General features: G+C 49.9%; 1 protein-coding gene across 3 annotated transcripts in view; it reads left to right on the forward strand.

The window, feature by feature from the left end:
* The window catches only part of ARSG (arylsulfatase G), a 101,154-nt gene that overhangs the window by 55,435 nt on the left and 29,683 nt on the right, over window positions 1–16,036 (forward strand). For all 3 annotated transcript variants that reach the window (XM_078065985.1, XM_078065987.1, XM_078065986.1), the window contains exons 3-6: window positions 2,313–2,500; window positions 5,305–5,352; window positions 7,236–7,347; window positions 10,165–10,302. In XM_078065985.1, coding sequence (XP_077922111.1) covers window positions 2,313–2,500; window positions 5,305–5,352; window positions 7,236–7,347; window positions 10,165–10,302 — 486 coding nt within the window. The remainder of the gene's footprint in view (window positions 1–2,312; window positions 2,501–5,304; window positions 5,353–7,235; window positions 7,348–10,164; window positions 10,303–16,036) is intronic.

Consider the following 16,036-nt stretch of genomic DNA (forward strand, 5'->3'; position numbering starts at 1 on the left):
GTGGTGTTTTTCCTGAGTCATTTGAAGAGTGCAGACATGTTCTTTTATTATAAACACCATAGCATGTATCTCTTGAGAATAAAACCATTCTTAATGTAATAACTTCCTTAATGTAATAAAAATATATTCCTAATGTAATAAAAATGTGGTATACATAGACAACAGAAGATTATTCATCTGTAAAAAAGAAGGAAATCCTGCCATTTGTGACAACATGGGTGTGGACAGCATGCTAGGTAAAGGGAATCAGACAGAGAAACACAAATATTATATGATCTCATGTAAATGTGGAATCTAAAAAAACCAAACTCACAGATGCAGAGAATGGATTGGCAGTTGCCAGGGGTGGGGGTGGGGTGTGGTGGGGAAATGAGTGGAGGGGGTCAAAAGGTACAAACTCCTCGTCATGAGATAAGTGGGCTCTATGCATGTGATACACAGCATGGTGACTAGTTAACCATACTGTATTGTATGTTTGAAAGTTGCTAAGAGAGGAGATCTTAAAATCCTCATCGCAAGAAAGAAAAATCATAGTTATGGGAAGTGATAGTAATTCATCAAACTTATTGTGGCGATCATTTCCCAATATATACATGTATCAAATCATTATGTTGTATACCTTCAATGAATACAATGTATATGCCAATACAACTGGAAGAAAAAGAAAAGAACAAAAACATTCTTCTACATGGCCATAATCAAGAAAATGGACAAGGATCACCCAATGTCATCTTATATCCAGTCCATATTAAATTTCCCTAATTAGCCCCCAATTGTGCTGTTAGCATGTTTGAACTGGGATTCAGCCAAGGATCATGTATTACATTTGGTTTGTCTCTTTCGTGTCCTTTAGTATAGAATATCCCCCCTCTATCCCATTTTTCCCTCAGATATTGACTTTTTGAAGAACTACACCAGTTGTCACAGGATGTGTAGAATGGTTTGTTAGATTATTTCCTTGTGGTGTCATTTAATTTGTTCTTCTATTAGCTACATTTCCTATAACCTGGAAATTAGGTCCAGAGGTCTAATTAGATTCAGGTTAAATGTTCTTGACAAGAATCCTCGATGAGGGCGCCTGGGTGGCTCAGTTGGTTGAGCGACTGCCTTCGGCTCAGGTCATGATCCTGGAGTCCCTGGATCGAGTCCCGCATCGGGCTCCCTGCTTGGCAGGGAGCCTGCTTCTCCCTCTGACCCTCCCCCCTCTCATGTGCTCTCTCTCTCTCTCATTCTCTCTGTCTCAAATAAATAAATAAAATCTTTAAAAAAAAAAAAAAAAAAGAATCCTCGATGAGATCAACTTCGTATCATCCTATCAGGAGACACACAAGGTCAGTTGCCCCATTTATATTAGTGACATGAAGTTTAATCACATTCCTGATGGTAGGGAAATGGCTAGACTTCTTTTATATTTCTCCACAGTGTCCAAAAAAAGATTGAGCATCCCGTCACGTGTAATAGTTATAGCTGGTTCTTGTTACTGGCAGTAGTTACTCTGTAAAGTCACGGAGAACACTGAATTACGGAATACTGAACCTTGTTCCTAGGGGATCGACAGAGTTCAGTTCCTGCAAGCCTCTGGTTATGTTTTTGTCAACAGATCAGCACAGAACCTTGTTTTATGTGTGTTTCTGTTTAAAAACATCTTATTTAATATAGTTTTTGATTTATTAACATTGAGCTCATGGCCAACAGCCCTGTAACTCATTCCTGAATGAAGCTTATCTAACACTTGTATTTTCTCCATAAGGCACATCACATCTCTATTAGGCTGAAGTAGCCAGCCCTCAGCCCTATGTGTGTGGGCCATTTTAAACATCAAAATCACCAACAGAAAGCACAAAAATGTAAAAACTATAGCATTCAGTAGACTGCGGAAAGGAGGACATTTGCTTGCTGTATGAGAGCCCAAACAAGAAGGTCACCTTCGTCAACCTCAGCTAGGGTTGTGCATATGGGGAAACACAAAGTTTTAGAACATCTTGGAATGTCCATGAGTGACCGCTTCAAAGCCACAAGTATTGATTTTGGAGATACAGTTGGGTTTCAGTGAGTCGATGAATTGGAAATATGGAATCTTTGAATGAAGAGGATCCACTAAATATACCAGATCAAACCAATCTGAATGAGCTGTGTGACCCTGAATTAGTTGCATTACTTCTCTGAGCTTCATTTTCCTAACCTGTCCCTTCAAGGGGTGGTCTTTGAGCGTTTTCCAGCACTGGCATCCTGGGAACTGGGTAGGAATTGAACTTCTCTTGGTTTGGCTGTCTGTGGACGGAAGGAGCCCAATCCCTTTTCTTTCTGTGCAGGTTTGTGGATTTCCACGCAGCTTCCTCCACCTGCTCGCCCTCTCGGGCCTCCCTGCTCACCGGCCGGCTTGGCCTTCGCAACGGAGTCACGCACAACTTTGCGGTCACCTCTGTGGGGGGTCTGCCGCTCAACGAGACCACCTTGGCGGAGGTGCTGCAGCAAGCCGGCTACGTCACTGGGATGATAGGTAACACTGGAGCCCCGCAGCCGGGGACCCCCATCTCCCACAGCACTTCCTGCGGTGCCTGCCTTGCGTTTGCGTAGCCCCAGCATGCTGCCACCTCTTCTGCTCCCGTCTGCTTTTTGTTTATTTCTTGCTGTATAAGGTCGCAAAGCTTTGAGCTCTAAGTCACTGAAAAGACCTAACAGGGAACTAAACCATATATGGAGCTATTTTCCTCCCGTTATAATAAGCTGAGAGGTGAGTGATTGCTTTCATTGGCTCGGCGGCTCCCGGAAACCATTGCTATTTTTCTGCTCCGCTGTCCGCAGTACCTTAGCTTTTGTCCTCATGCTCGTTGCTTCTTGGTTGCAAGAGAGCGGCTTCAGTCCCGTTCACCATAATTCGGCTTCAAGGGAGGAAAAACAGAGGAGACGGGGTGCGGGCCTCCTTTGTTCGCACCGACCGGGAAAACAAATCTCCTCTCGGACACGCCCACCCCTCGGCGCGGAAATGCACTGACCTCTTATTGGTGGATTTGCGTGGCCACGCCCCGCCGCAAGGAAGGCTGGGAGACTGGGCTCAGGACGCGGATTGGGGCACGGGTGTCTGATCCCGGAACAAAACCAGGGTTCTGTTAGCCGGGTAAGTGCGGGCAGGGGCGCAGGGTGGGCACGCAGCTTCTTTTCCTTTTATTTCTGTAGGCACCTCTTACTCAGTATTTCCTACCTGCCTGGCCCTGGGCTAAGTGTTTATTTGCATCGGGGTCCGGAGGTGCCTTCTGAGGGGATGATTTCCCCCATTATGTGTGTGAGGAAACCGAGTTCCCGCCAGGTGAGGGGACAGGTTCGGTGCTGCCCACCCCGGAGCGGGTGCATCCAGACCGGTGTGACTGCCCAGCCTCGCTCCGACGCTTTGCTTCACTGCTGGTCCTCCCCGCAGAGGCCAAGGCCACGCCGCAGTGCCAGCAGCGGCCTCGGGCTGCCGGTGCTTGTTACTCTGACTTCCCAAGAGCTGGGTCCAGTGGGACTCCTGCCTCCCTCCACCACGGGTCCGGGTCCGTGAAGTGGCGAGGGAGGGTGTTACTGGTGCCTGGAGGCTCGTTTCGGGTGTTGGCCCCGCCTCCTCCTCTGGGTCAAGGAGCCCCACATGCTTTTACAGCGGGTCAAACTGGAGCGTGGCATTCGTTGTCCCAGGAGGGCAAGCCCCAGTGGGAGGAGGTCCAGATTGGGCTCCTGTCTTTTCATTCCCTTTCTGCCCGTACCCCGAGGTATATTCACTGTGAAGCCCCCACGGTGGGCTGAGTAGGCTTAGTGGCCCCATCACTTGCATCCGAGTCATGCTCACAGCTGGGAAGGGTTTGGCCCCGAGGGCTCTCCGACTCTAAAGTTTTATGAGGCAACAGGGGGCTGGGTTCTTCCTGAGCTGAGCTGGATCTCACTTGCCCTTCCCTCGTCGTGCCTTTGAACTCCAAGTGAGCCACTGATTATATATTAACTGTTCAGCTGCCCCCCTTTCCCCTCACTGTTCATTGCATGTCAGAGAGAGGCTGTTCAACCACATCCATGTGTTGACATCACGAACTTCCTATAAGCATGCTTACGGGAAAAATAAAAACCCCACCAAGGAATATCAAGCCCCTTTGCCCCACCCACACTTCGCTTCTAACATGGCTCTACCGCCATGTGTTTTTCCACCATCATACATACCACCTGGTCCTCCTTTGAACCCCTTTCCTATTATTTTATATTTCTATGTAATACAGTTTTACATATTTGCAATACTTTTAATAATTTTAGAAATAACTTAAACACTTTAATATAATTTTGGATTTCCATGTAATGCTTAATCCAAGCATTCCACATAGTGCCTAATCCATTTCCCTCTGCTTTATATTACATTTTTTCGCAAAGCTACAGAGCAGTTGCAAAAGGGGAATAATAGACGCTCATCTGCCCTTTCCCTGGATTCCCTGATTATTACCTTTTCCTACATGCGTTTGTCTCTAAAAGATAGTTTGGTAGTATTTTGTCAGGGCCATGTAAATAATTTACTTAGCCATCCTCCCACAGTTGCCCGTTTATTTCTTTCCCTTACGTGCTGTTCAGTGCTGGCACTGTTTAGATCTTTGGACCACATTCTTTTCTCTGCCCCTTGCCTCGTGGGTGGTTTCCCTGGGGTCTTTACTCCTCAGAGCAGAATTAGCAGGTCCGAGAGTTCAAACATGGTCAGAGCTTCCGCCACACATCGCCCAGTCATTCTCCCGCACCAAACATATGTGCGGAGCGAGAAGCAGCCGTGCACGTCCAGGCGAGCGTCTCTGCACCGGAACAGCCCCGGGAAGGGGGAGGTGGTCTTGCATCCAGCCTCCGTGGGCTGCTGAGCGTGGCCAGAGAGGAAGATGATGAAACCAGGAGGGAACCAAGGCTATCTGGGGCCCTTGCTGGTCCTCCGGGCCCCTGCAGGGCACGGGAGGGTGGCGCAGGTGCAGTGGGCAGCGCAGGGTTGCTGTGGGCACTGAACCCTCTTTGAGGGGCAGAAGCTCAGGCTGCTGGCGTCTCTGGGCCTCCAGTAAAGGCTTGCCTTCCTTTTCTCTGTGTGCTTTCCTGCATAGGTCCTGAGTCATCTTTGCTTGCTTTCTGTGTCCCCGTGGACTCCCTCTCAGTCCCAGAGAGCGAGGCTTGACTTTCACACAGCATTTGCAGCCTCTCTTTGCTTGTCCTCTGTAGAGGGCAACACGGGTGGAGGACTGCGTATGTGCTCAGCTCCCCAGAGGCACTGGGAGACCCCGCGGGGATTCCTCTGAAAGTCTCTCTCTTGCTTTCCTACAGGCAAATGGCATCTCGGACACCATGGCTCTTATCACCCCAACTTCCGTGGTAAGAATTCTTTGGGGAACTTATTACCTGGGAAACAGAAAGTAAAGATCTTGGTGTAAAAGGATTCCACTAGTGCTCAAGCCATCCTGCTTCTGGGGGACACCCCTCCTGAATTAGGACATCTTCATTCACAGGGTCACTTAGGTGTATTTGGGGGACCTAGGGCTCCCGTGGGTCTCACATTCTTCTCTCCTGGCGTCTTTCCTGCCCACCACCCCCGCCCGCCTTGGTGCCTGCTAGCCCTTTTGGCTTTCTCATCATGAGCCCATTGGTGTCCACGCCTCAGGAAACATTCGGCCCCTGGGAGGTCTAGACATGTCCAGTGTGGTAAGAAGTAAAAATTGTCCAATGGGTTCATGGAAGGAGGCCATAAACCCAAACAGGAGATGCTCCTTCTTGCCTTCTTCCTGCAGCTATTCACTGCCTCAGACTTTTGACTCTCTGACCTTGGGGAATAGGCCAAGATCAAGCTGCCTGAGCCAATTATCTGAAAATCAGTTTGCTGATTGGTGCGTTCTCTGAATGTCCAATTCACCAAATTATTGATGGCTTTCCAAAGTTGTGGTTTTTGCTTCCGCTATCCACTGACCTGCCTCTTCCATTTCAGATGGGAACCCACAGACTTTCACTTGAAAGTGATTTATCATTATCTCAGCTGCTCAGGCTTCTCCCCAGTCCCTCCCTGGCGCTTGCATCCCAGCTGCTCCTGCTATCTTACAAGCAAACGGGTGGCCTTTTCCTTAAAGGTGGTTCTCTGACTATTCTGTAGACTTCTCCGCCTCCCCACTCCACCCCAATATCTCTCTCTAGCTCCATGGAAAGAGGCCGCAGTGCTCTCTCCTAGACATGGGGGAACATAAGCGGCTGAAGATATTTGCATTTGGGGAACGGTTTCTAGAGAATCAGCCTGCAACCAGCCTTCGGCCTCGGGCTCCCACCAGCCAACACCCTGTCCCACTCCTTCCTCCTCTCTGGTGCTCCTTCCTCCCCCTCTCTTCCCTTGTGCCCCATTTCTCAATTGGGCTTCCCTGGCATCTTGCACATGTGCTTTGTGAAGAGTGGCAGGTGAAGGAAGTGAAGACCTGGCTATTCCACTAAAAATGACCACAGAACATACTCTTCCCACCTGGTGGTGTTTTCTCTTGACAAATGAGGAGGTTGAACTAGATTGGGGTGTTGACACCTTGAGTGCGTATTTCTGGAGTCCTGTGCTGGTGTGGGGGATGGATCCTGAGACTGGATCCTGCTCAGCAGGAAGTGGTGCCATTTTGGATTTGTGGTGTCTGCCATTGGGACTGAGAAGAGAGAGCACCTGCCATACATTTGTGTCCCTGGACCAGATGGTCTCAAAAAGCCTGCTGGCTTGGGCACTCAGGTTTCTTGATTCCTATCTCCGAGTTCATTCGTATCCCCTCCTGCTTCTTGTACCCTTTCCGTGGTGCACTGTCCTGGTACTCCATTACCCTCATCTAGACCTCTTATAGTTTAATCTATGTATCTTACTTCCCCTTCAGGCCCTTGAGGGCAGTCTATTTTATTCCTTACAGTGCCATGCATGTACTTGATTTTCACCACCTACTTACTGAATGTGTTCATAAGTGCCCTGGGGATGGTAGGTGTGCAAGACTTCTCTCCATTTCCTCCCACTCTGGGTTAACTCTAATCCCAAGATGTTTTGCAAATCTAGTCTTACAGCCAGAACCCAGCAAAGTGTTTTCTTTGCATACTACAAAGGGATATTAATCAAATCCTCTTTTAATTACATACTCCATAGCACTGCAGTATTAAATCATGGAAAATTAAATTTTTGTCCTGGGTGTAAGAATGCAGGCTCATAGAACAGAAGCCAAGTGGGGGGTGCTCACCGGTTGCTTCCCTTCCAGGTTTTGATTACTACTTTGGAATCCCATACAGCCATGATATGGGCTGCACGGATACCCCGGGCTACAACCACCCTCCTTGTCCAGCGTGTCCACGGGCCGATAGACCAGCCAGGTAATCCCATCCAAGCAACTGGCAGTGGGCTCCAGAGCAAAGTGAGGTCCCAAGGGTGTAGTCCTTTAGGAGTAAATGAGGAAGGCCACAGGAGACAGCTAAGCCCGTAAAGAAGAGTATGTTTAGTGCAAATTTGAATGCATTATTTGCATGCAGTATAAGAAAACTTTTAGCAAAGGTGAGGTCAACAAAATTATTTTATTGTTTAGCTCACCTGGGAAGAGCCTTGTGCTGCCTTGGACTTACCCAGGTGGGGCCTCGCTCCACCTCTGCCTGCTCCCTCGCCGCTGGGCCACTCGCCTGGCCTAGACACTGGACATAAGCGGGATAGAGAGAGGGAGAAAACACTAAGGGCTCTTTACAAGCTTCGTCACCCTCCTCCCCTGGCAAAGAAGCCAGCATTCTGGCTTCGAAATGCCATGCCGTCACTCCACAGGATGCTTTAAAATCCTGTTCCCTGAAATGGGGAGATGCTCAGGACATACTAACATGTGAAAAAGGCAGGAAACAAGTCATTAGCAATGTGCTCTTAGCTACCTCTGTATCCACACCTTCACAGCCCTACTGAGCGGGACTCAAAGGAAATAAGCCCAAGTGCTAACAGTGGTGCATTCCCTCAGGTTGCGGGACTAAGGGGTTTTCATTTCTTCTTTCTTTCTCCTTGTATTTTCCAAATATTCTGCAGTGAGCGTGCAGTGCCTTTATTGTCAGAAAAAGGTGCTAAACTTTATTCACACAATAAAGCAACGCAGACCAGGTGCTCTGGTTGCTCAGCCCGAGCGCTGTGGTTATTTATAAGGTTACAGGTGTCGGAGCCACCGGGGAAGGCAAGTCTCCGCTGGCTCATTAATAACACAATAGTCAATATAATAATGGCCACGTATTGAGAATTGTTACAGTCTAGGCACTCTCCGTGCTTATCTGCAGTCCACATGACCATTGTGTGAGGCAGGTATTTATCCTCATTTTAGAAGTGAGGAACCTGTAAAGGTACAGGAAGGGACCTGCTTGCCCAGGTCACCCTGCAGCTGTAAGAGGTAGCGGTGGTGATCCCAGTCGGGGTCCCTCTGAGTCCAGAGCCCACGTGCTACTCAGACTGTGGTCGCTGGCCCAGCAGCGTGGTTATCACCTGTGTGCTTGTTAGAAAAGCAGAATTTTGGGGCGCCTGGGTGGCTCAGTCATTAAGCATCTGCCTTCGGCTCAGGTCATGATCCCACGGTCCTGGGATCGAGCCCCACATTGGGCTCCCTGCTCAGCGGGAAGCCTGCTTCTCCCTCTCCCACTCCCCCTGCTTGTGTTCCCTCTCTCGCTGTGTCTCCCTTTGTCAAATAAATAAATAAAATCTTAAAAAAAAAAAAAAAAAAAGAAAAGCAGAATTTCCGACCCCCGCTCCCCCCAGGCCCCAGGTCTGGGTCTGCGTTTTCACCGGCCGCACAGGGGATTCACGTGCACGTGGCAGCGGGAGAAGTGAAGCTATAGCTCGTCTCGCTGCCCTCCCTACCAGCTACAGCCCGTGGGCCACGGCTGTGGGCACGCCTGGCCATATCGTGGCCTGCCATATGTCAGCCAGGCCCCTTTAAATCCATGCTAAATCAAAGAGAAAAAAAAGGGTCGGCTTAGTAGGGGTGGGGGAAGGGGAGAGATTGTAGGTGATGGTGGAGTTGCCCCAAAGTCATAACAACCTGAAAAACTTGACACGGACGGTGAGGTTAGCATTGTGATGCCTAGTACGGTGATAATCCTTTTTCCCTTTTCCAAAACTTGTGGCCCTTGATTATTTACCCTGGTCTGACCTTGTCTCCTAAGCTTTTGGAAGGGGAGTGTATGCATCTAGGTGTGATGGGGGATTTTCTTCTCTTTCCAGTCCTTCCCTGCCCCACGAGGACAGTTTCCCTCCCTGAGATACCTCCCATCCCCCCGTCCCCCCAACCCCCCCGTCCTCCCCAATCCCCCCCGCCCCCCCCCACCATGGTTCTCAGCTTCTGCTCTGTGGCGGCCAGGGCGGAGGGCTAAGTGTTCGTGGAGTGCTCATATGCTGGGCAGCATGCAGAGCGCTAACGCTCACTGTCTTCTTTCGTCCTTCCAGGACCTCATCAGAGGGCAGGGGCACGCTTCAGATAAGGAGAGTTGGGGCTCTCAGAACTTAGGTAACTCACCCACGGGTCACGGCCAGAGTCGTTACTCAGCCACTCATGTGGGGGCCTTCACAGGTCAGGTTCATCTCCAGCTCTAAGACCGTGGACTGAGTTTGTTTTTTTCCAGGAGATATAACTGGTCTGACTCCCAGTGGCTAAAGCTTCTCCAAATTCCCCGAACATGGTTTGAAATGTTTGAACTGTCCCCAGCCACCTGGGTTATGGTCAGACGTCAGGTCACGTGAAGTCTAGATGGTTGACCTAGGAAATCACCAAGCATTGCGCCCCGTAGACAGAAGTCATCATTTAGGGAGGTCGGCGGAAAAAGCCAGGGACGGCGGCTATTGGTTGGCTATGGGACTCTGCTTGAGTAAGTTAGTTTGTTTGGACTTCAGTTTCTCTCGTAGCAACATGGGAGTAATAATGTCTGTAGCTCACGGAAGTCTTTGTGAGCTTTGCAGAGTGGCCAGGCTTGTCCGAGGAGCATAAATGTCTGTTAGAAGGAAAGGGAAGAAGGTGTTTTATTGGTTTTCCACTAGAGGAAATGGCAGACAGGAAAAATCATCTGGGGCCAGGTTATTAAGTGTTTTGTATTCATGTGCATTGCTGCATAAAAGCATTTTGTTAGACAGCGCGGCTACGTAGGTCGTGGAAAAGGATACCGTCTGTGGTTTCCACACAGGAACCTTGAGAGGGACTGTTACACTGATGTGGCCCTTCCTCTCTATGAAAACCTCAACATCGTGGAGCAGCCCGTGAACCTGAGCAGCCTGGCGCAGAAATATGCCGAGAAAGCGACCCAGTTCATCCAGCATGCAAGGTAAGAGTCCCCTGGCCCCCTGGGGCTGCCCCCCGGCCCCCACCCCCCATGTCCCCTGGCCTCAGCGCCCCTCCAAGCCATGCTGGAGTTCCTCTGCCCAACAAAGATGGACGCATGCATGTTCCCAGTAAATGAAACTGGAGAACAGTCTCCCCTAGAATCTCCAGGCCTGGGTTAGAAGCTCCGCAGGTATGTTCCCTGAGTTCGCAGGAGCTTTCCCTGCCCCGGCTCAGATCATGCTCTGTTGTCATTGTCATTCTGTCCTCTCCTCTGAGCTCCCGGACGGTAGGGCCTGCTGCTGTGTTCCGGGCACTTGGAGCATTTGTTGATTCACTCGTGGGCTGGGCGGCTTAGCTTCATCCTGCTGTGGTACCAAACTCACCACCAGCTTACTGGCTAAAACAATAGCAGCTTATTCTCCTCCAGATCTGGAGGCTGGATGCCAAAATGAGTCTGATGGGGCAAAAATCAAGGTATCAGCAGGGCTGTCTCCTTCTGGAGGTCCCAGGGGAGGAATGTTTCTTGCCTCTTCTGTCTTCTGGTGGCTGCTTGTATCCCTTGGCTAAGGGCCCCATCATTCTAATCTCCGTTTCTATCGTCCCTTTGCCTTCTTGTCTTCTGTAGCCAAATCTGCTCCCCCTTTTAAGGACACTTGTGGTTATATTTAGGGTCTTCCAGGTGAATCCAAGATAATCTCCCTATCTCCAGATCCTTAATTCAGTTGCATCTGCAACGTCTCTTTCGCCATAAAAGGTAACACTCGCAGATTCCAGGGATGAGACCCCAGATACCTTTGGGGGCCATTATTCAATATAATGCACGGGGGTTACAAATTCCAGCATCTACAGGGCCCTGGTAGCTTCCAGAGGGAAGCAGGCTGCGTGTAAGGCATTAGGGAGTGGTGGGGCCTGTGGCGAACTTGAAACACAGGCCCCCCTCTAAGGGAGCAGCTGCTACCTAGCTCCGGCTGTCTGTGGCTTCTTTAGGGGATGGGAGCCAAGACTGTCAGATCCTTCTCTTTCACAAGACACACAAGATACCTGGTCCATATGTGAACTCTCCTCATCTTTAAATGTTAGAAATGACTCATTAAAAATAACAAAGCATAGGGACGCCTGGATGGCTCAGTCGTTAAGCGTCTGCCTTCGGCTCAGGTCATGATCTCAGAGTCCTGGGATCGAGCCCCACATCGGGCTCCCTGCTCGGTGGGAAGCCTGCTTCTCCCTCTCCCTCTGCTGCTCCCCCTGCTTGTGTTCCCTTTCTCTCGCTGTCTCTCTCTCTGTCAAAATAAATAAATAAAATCTTAAAAAAAAAATAACAAAACACGAAAAGCAGAACCCGGCCGCACCCCTGGGTGCGCATGCACAGACGGTGGGGTGCAGGCCTGCGCCTACCCACGGTCGCCCCGCCTCGCCCACCTGGGCCTCGCCCTGACCCTTCACAGCTGCCTTTGCTCTGGCCTCTAACGAACCTGGGTATGCTCAGCTCCTCTTTCTCCTAAGACTGCAGACTCCTCCAGGGTGGTGGGACATCTTCCAGCAGGTTCTTTGGTATTCCCTGCAGCCTTAGCCTTAGAAGGCGAGAAAAAACGTGTTGCATGCCTGTCTGCTTGTGCAGAATTAAAAACGGACTCCACCTGTGGCTCACTGAGCATATCGGTCCTTGAATGTAAAAGAATCCCCCCAACCCCTTGCTCAGCCACAGATGTTTCTAGAGAGCAGGGCAACAGGCAGAGTAGAGGTAGCAGTTTATTCTCGATAATAAAACCTACTTACGGCCTAAATCTGGAGAGCAGCCTGTTGGGGCTTCAGGGGTCCCAGCTTAAAAATTTTTCGGGGCCTTCTGAGTAACACTGGCTTTTTTGTCAGGTGGCTGATATGAAACAGGCAAGCCCCTTCTCCCATTTGGAGAGTTGAACACGTCTGTGCTCCTTGGAGCGTCGAGATGATTCAGGTCCCTATGCCCCGTGACAGGTGGTTGCTTCGTGACTGGTGGGGAGAGTTCAGTCCTCAGTGCTTGGGACAGCACAGAGCCTCAGAGGAGGAGTGGCAGCCCGCTAGGGACGAGGGACTGCTTCATGCTCTCACGTGGGCACATGGCTGGTCACCCACCAGTTAACTAATCACTTCCAAGACACACAAATCCATGAACAGCCTCCTTACTGCATGAAAAAGGTGAAGAGTTTGCTAATTTATTAATTAGTTATTAAGTGAAAAGTCACATGAATCCCATTGCCTTTTAACCTTACAGAAAAGAATCCTTAGGCACGCTGATTTCTTTAGGATTTGACTTGCCAATTCATCCGTGGTTTTTGGAGCATCAGCAAGAAAGGGCCCCTAGATCTGCACTCCTCCTCTGTGACCCTTGCCCCCAGGGCCAGGCCCTCCCCACACCTGGGCCTGTGTGTCAAAACTATCAGGAGTCCCAAGAGTGGGGTTTCCTGCTTCTCCTTGGCAAGAAGCCATCCCTAGACTTCTTTGAAAGTTTCTACTTAGATCTTTGGTTGTATTTAGACCCTTGACCTGGCAGCATGCCCAAAGCTAACCCTTGATCTGGGTGTTTTAAACAGCAGGCCAAGCTCTTAACTGACAAAAAAAGGAGAGAGTAGATGTCATGGGCTCCTGGGTCACGGAGCTGCCAGTCCCCTTGCCCCCCAGGGTCTGGGACAGCACACTGAGCCTGAATAGGGAATATGGGGCCTGACAAGAATGAGTGTGCTGGGCCCAGGCTTGAGCAATAGCTTAGGATATCTGAAGTCAGAGTGCACGGTCAATGTGGCATAGCATTCATCATTCAGAACTAGGTCCCAGAGATACACAGGTGACAGACAAGCCCCCCCTGCCGGTCTGGGCTGGAGCCGAGGACCCGCATCAAGGTCTTGATTCCCTCCCGTACTTGACTCCTCGATCCCGCCCCCGCATTGCCCTCCCCCTGCTGGTCTGCCCCTCCCCCTCCATTCCCCCAGCGCCCACCTGTACCCACCAACCTGCCACCTGCATCAGGGCTCCGGGTTCAGCTCTAAGCTTGTGCCCACTCCCCCCCACCCCTGCTTTCCCCCCTCTTCTGTGCCAATGCTCTGATGAATACAGAGTGAGGCAGAGAAGGAGCTAAGAAACAGCTGGGCAGTGGGACCTGGACTCTTCCTCTCCTGCAGCTTCTCCCCAGCGCTGTTCCACCTGCCCCCAGTGGCCACCAGCACAGCCCACCTGTAGCCCACCGCCCCCCCCCCACCATCCTGTAGACCTCACCGTCTTAGGGATCTCTTGCCTCACCCCAAGCCCGGCTTGGTTCCCCCGTTACACCGTCCCACAGCACCCCGTCTGTAGTTCTTCTCCATCACTCCTACTAATTTGTAAATAAATATCTGATTCATTTTTTAGTTGCACTTTCCTCTCCTGTTTCCAATTCGATGTGAAGCTCCAAGAAGGTGGAAATCCTATCGATCATGTTCATGGCTCTATCCCTGGTGCCTGGGGCCTAGTTAGAGCTTAATAAATACTCCCTGAAGGAGGGAATAATGAGTGAGTGACTTTATCTTGCCCTATAGATGTCCCGGTGATGCGCTAGGGATACAGACGTGTGTGAGAGCTGTCCTTGCTTTTGAGTGGCTCGCAGGCTAGTAGGGAGACAGATTTGTATTATCAGTGCTGACGAGGACGGTGAGGGAAGGGGAGACAGGGGCAGGGAGCAGGAGACCATCCGTGGGAGACCTGGGAGCGGAGGAGGCGTGTCGGTGGTGGCTTTTGAGCTGGATCTTAAGAATTGAGTAAGTGTTTTTAGGCAAGATACCAGGAAGTTACTGCCAGGAGAGGAATAGCATGACCAAGGCATAGGAAGGCAGAAGGTGAGGTGTTTGGGAAGCTGGCATATAGAGAAAGAGTCTGTGAGCAGGAGGGAGGGTAATGCTGGAAGGGACCCAGGTTGGGGCCTCGAGTGCTGGGCTGCTCAGTTTGGCTGCAGTGGAGCCCCCCATGTGCTTCTAAACAGGGAACTGGGTTCACGTCCGGGTTTGAGAACGGTGTCTGTAACACGGAAGCCCAGAGAAAGATGGAGAAATGTATAGGCAAGTCCATTCCAGAGAGACCCCTTGTCCGAGCCGGAAGCCAACCAGGCAGATGCCTACCCCTCCTGGTTCCACCTGCAGGTCTGGCTCTCTGGCCAAACGAACACTGGGGACCTTTCATGAGAGGTCTTTCTATCTCAGATCAGATGATTTTGTCCAGATTTGGCTGTCGTGGGTTTTAATCTTCAGTACACCACCATGCCCTGCCCCATCCTCTCTCTCCTGGAATGTCCTCTCTGACATCTAACTTTTTTTTTTTTTCCTTCTCTGCTTACTACTCCACTCATTTTGCCACACAATTCATATGTATCCCCTTTAGAAATCTAAAAAATCACCCTGAATACCACACCCCAGACACAACCCCTTTTGGTAGATTTGAGCAAGTTCTTCTAGCCTCATTCTGTGCTGGTGCATAAACATATATATATATACATATATATATATATATATGTATATATATATTTAACAAAAATGGAATCGTACTGTCTTATAATCAGCATTTTCTTTTCTAGAAAGGAGACTTCCTCCACTCTTCATTATTATATTACTATTTTTATGTACAGCACAGGAGCATACTGAGGGCTGGCTTGGGGGATAGTTGCGCCCAGGGAACCAGTGTGTGTGGTTTTCGCACAATGCTATCTTTCTGAATTCTGGCATGGCATCAGGATGCAGGTAAAGAGGTACATCCCTGAGCACCACGCATCATGTATTATTCAGAACTGTCCATGAAAAGGCTGCCATTTATTAAGTGCTCCCTATAGACTGTTAATAATCACAGCTTTATTGGGGAGGTATAATCGTCCCCATTGTAGAGACGACCAAGGTGAAGTTAATTGCCCAGGGTCGCACAGCCATGAAATAAAAATCCCAGGGATTTGGATGCAGGTCTCCAGAGCCTGTGCTTTCTGTCTGTGCTGTGCTGCTTTTGCTCAGCCTTGTACATGCCTCTCAGCCTCTGGCCTGGGGTGCTGACGGGACTTTGATAACGGGTGGGAGTTTAGAGCATAATGACGGGGATGGGACAAAGTGTGGGCAGTGGGACCTCTCCCGCCCCCCAACCTGGTAAATAAGTAACAACCAGCACTCTGGGGGAAAAAAAAGCCCTGATTTGGAACATTTGCTCATTTCTTTGCTGTGAATAGTCTCACGTTGGCTAATTTCAGGCTACCAACACGATGTCACTGAACGTGGAGTTGTTAAGAGATGCGCTAGAGGACGCAGTCAGATGGCATTTGCACCACACAGATACAATAGATAATCTCAAGAGCATGCATGCCTAATAGTAAAATGTAGTGGAATAATCAGGATGCACTAAATCATAAGAATTTAGGACTTCTGCTTTTCACATGATTTATTTCATTGTAAGTTGATATCGTTTAATTTTTAATGATGGCCATGTGTAACAACTGGCTTGCAAAATTCTTGGATTTGGAGCCAGCTCCAGCCCGCATGCCGCTGCGGTGTGGTATCTACCTGGTGGAAACAGGCGCCCCCTCTGGGTGGCTGCTCAGCTCTGCCGGGGCGCCTAGGTTGGCCCATGGACTGTGGGCTGGAATTAGGCATCTAGTCATTCTGTCAGCAGGATGTCCTGGTGCAGGACACAGCTTACACGACTGTACATTGTTGTCCCCGGGAGAGCAGGCAACAGACACCGAGTCAGCACTATGC

Source organism: Halichoerus grypus, chromosome 2, assembly GCF_964656455.1.
Source record: "Halichoerus grypus chromosome 2, mHalGry1.hap1.1, whole genome shotgun sequence".
Classification (NCBI taxonomy): Eukaryota; Metazoa; Chordata; class Mammalia; order Carnivora; family Phocidae; genus Halichoerus; species Halichoerus grypus.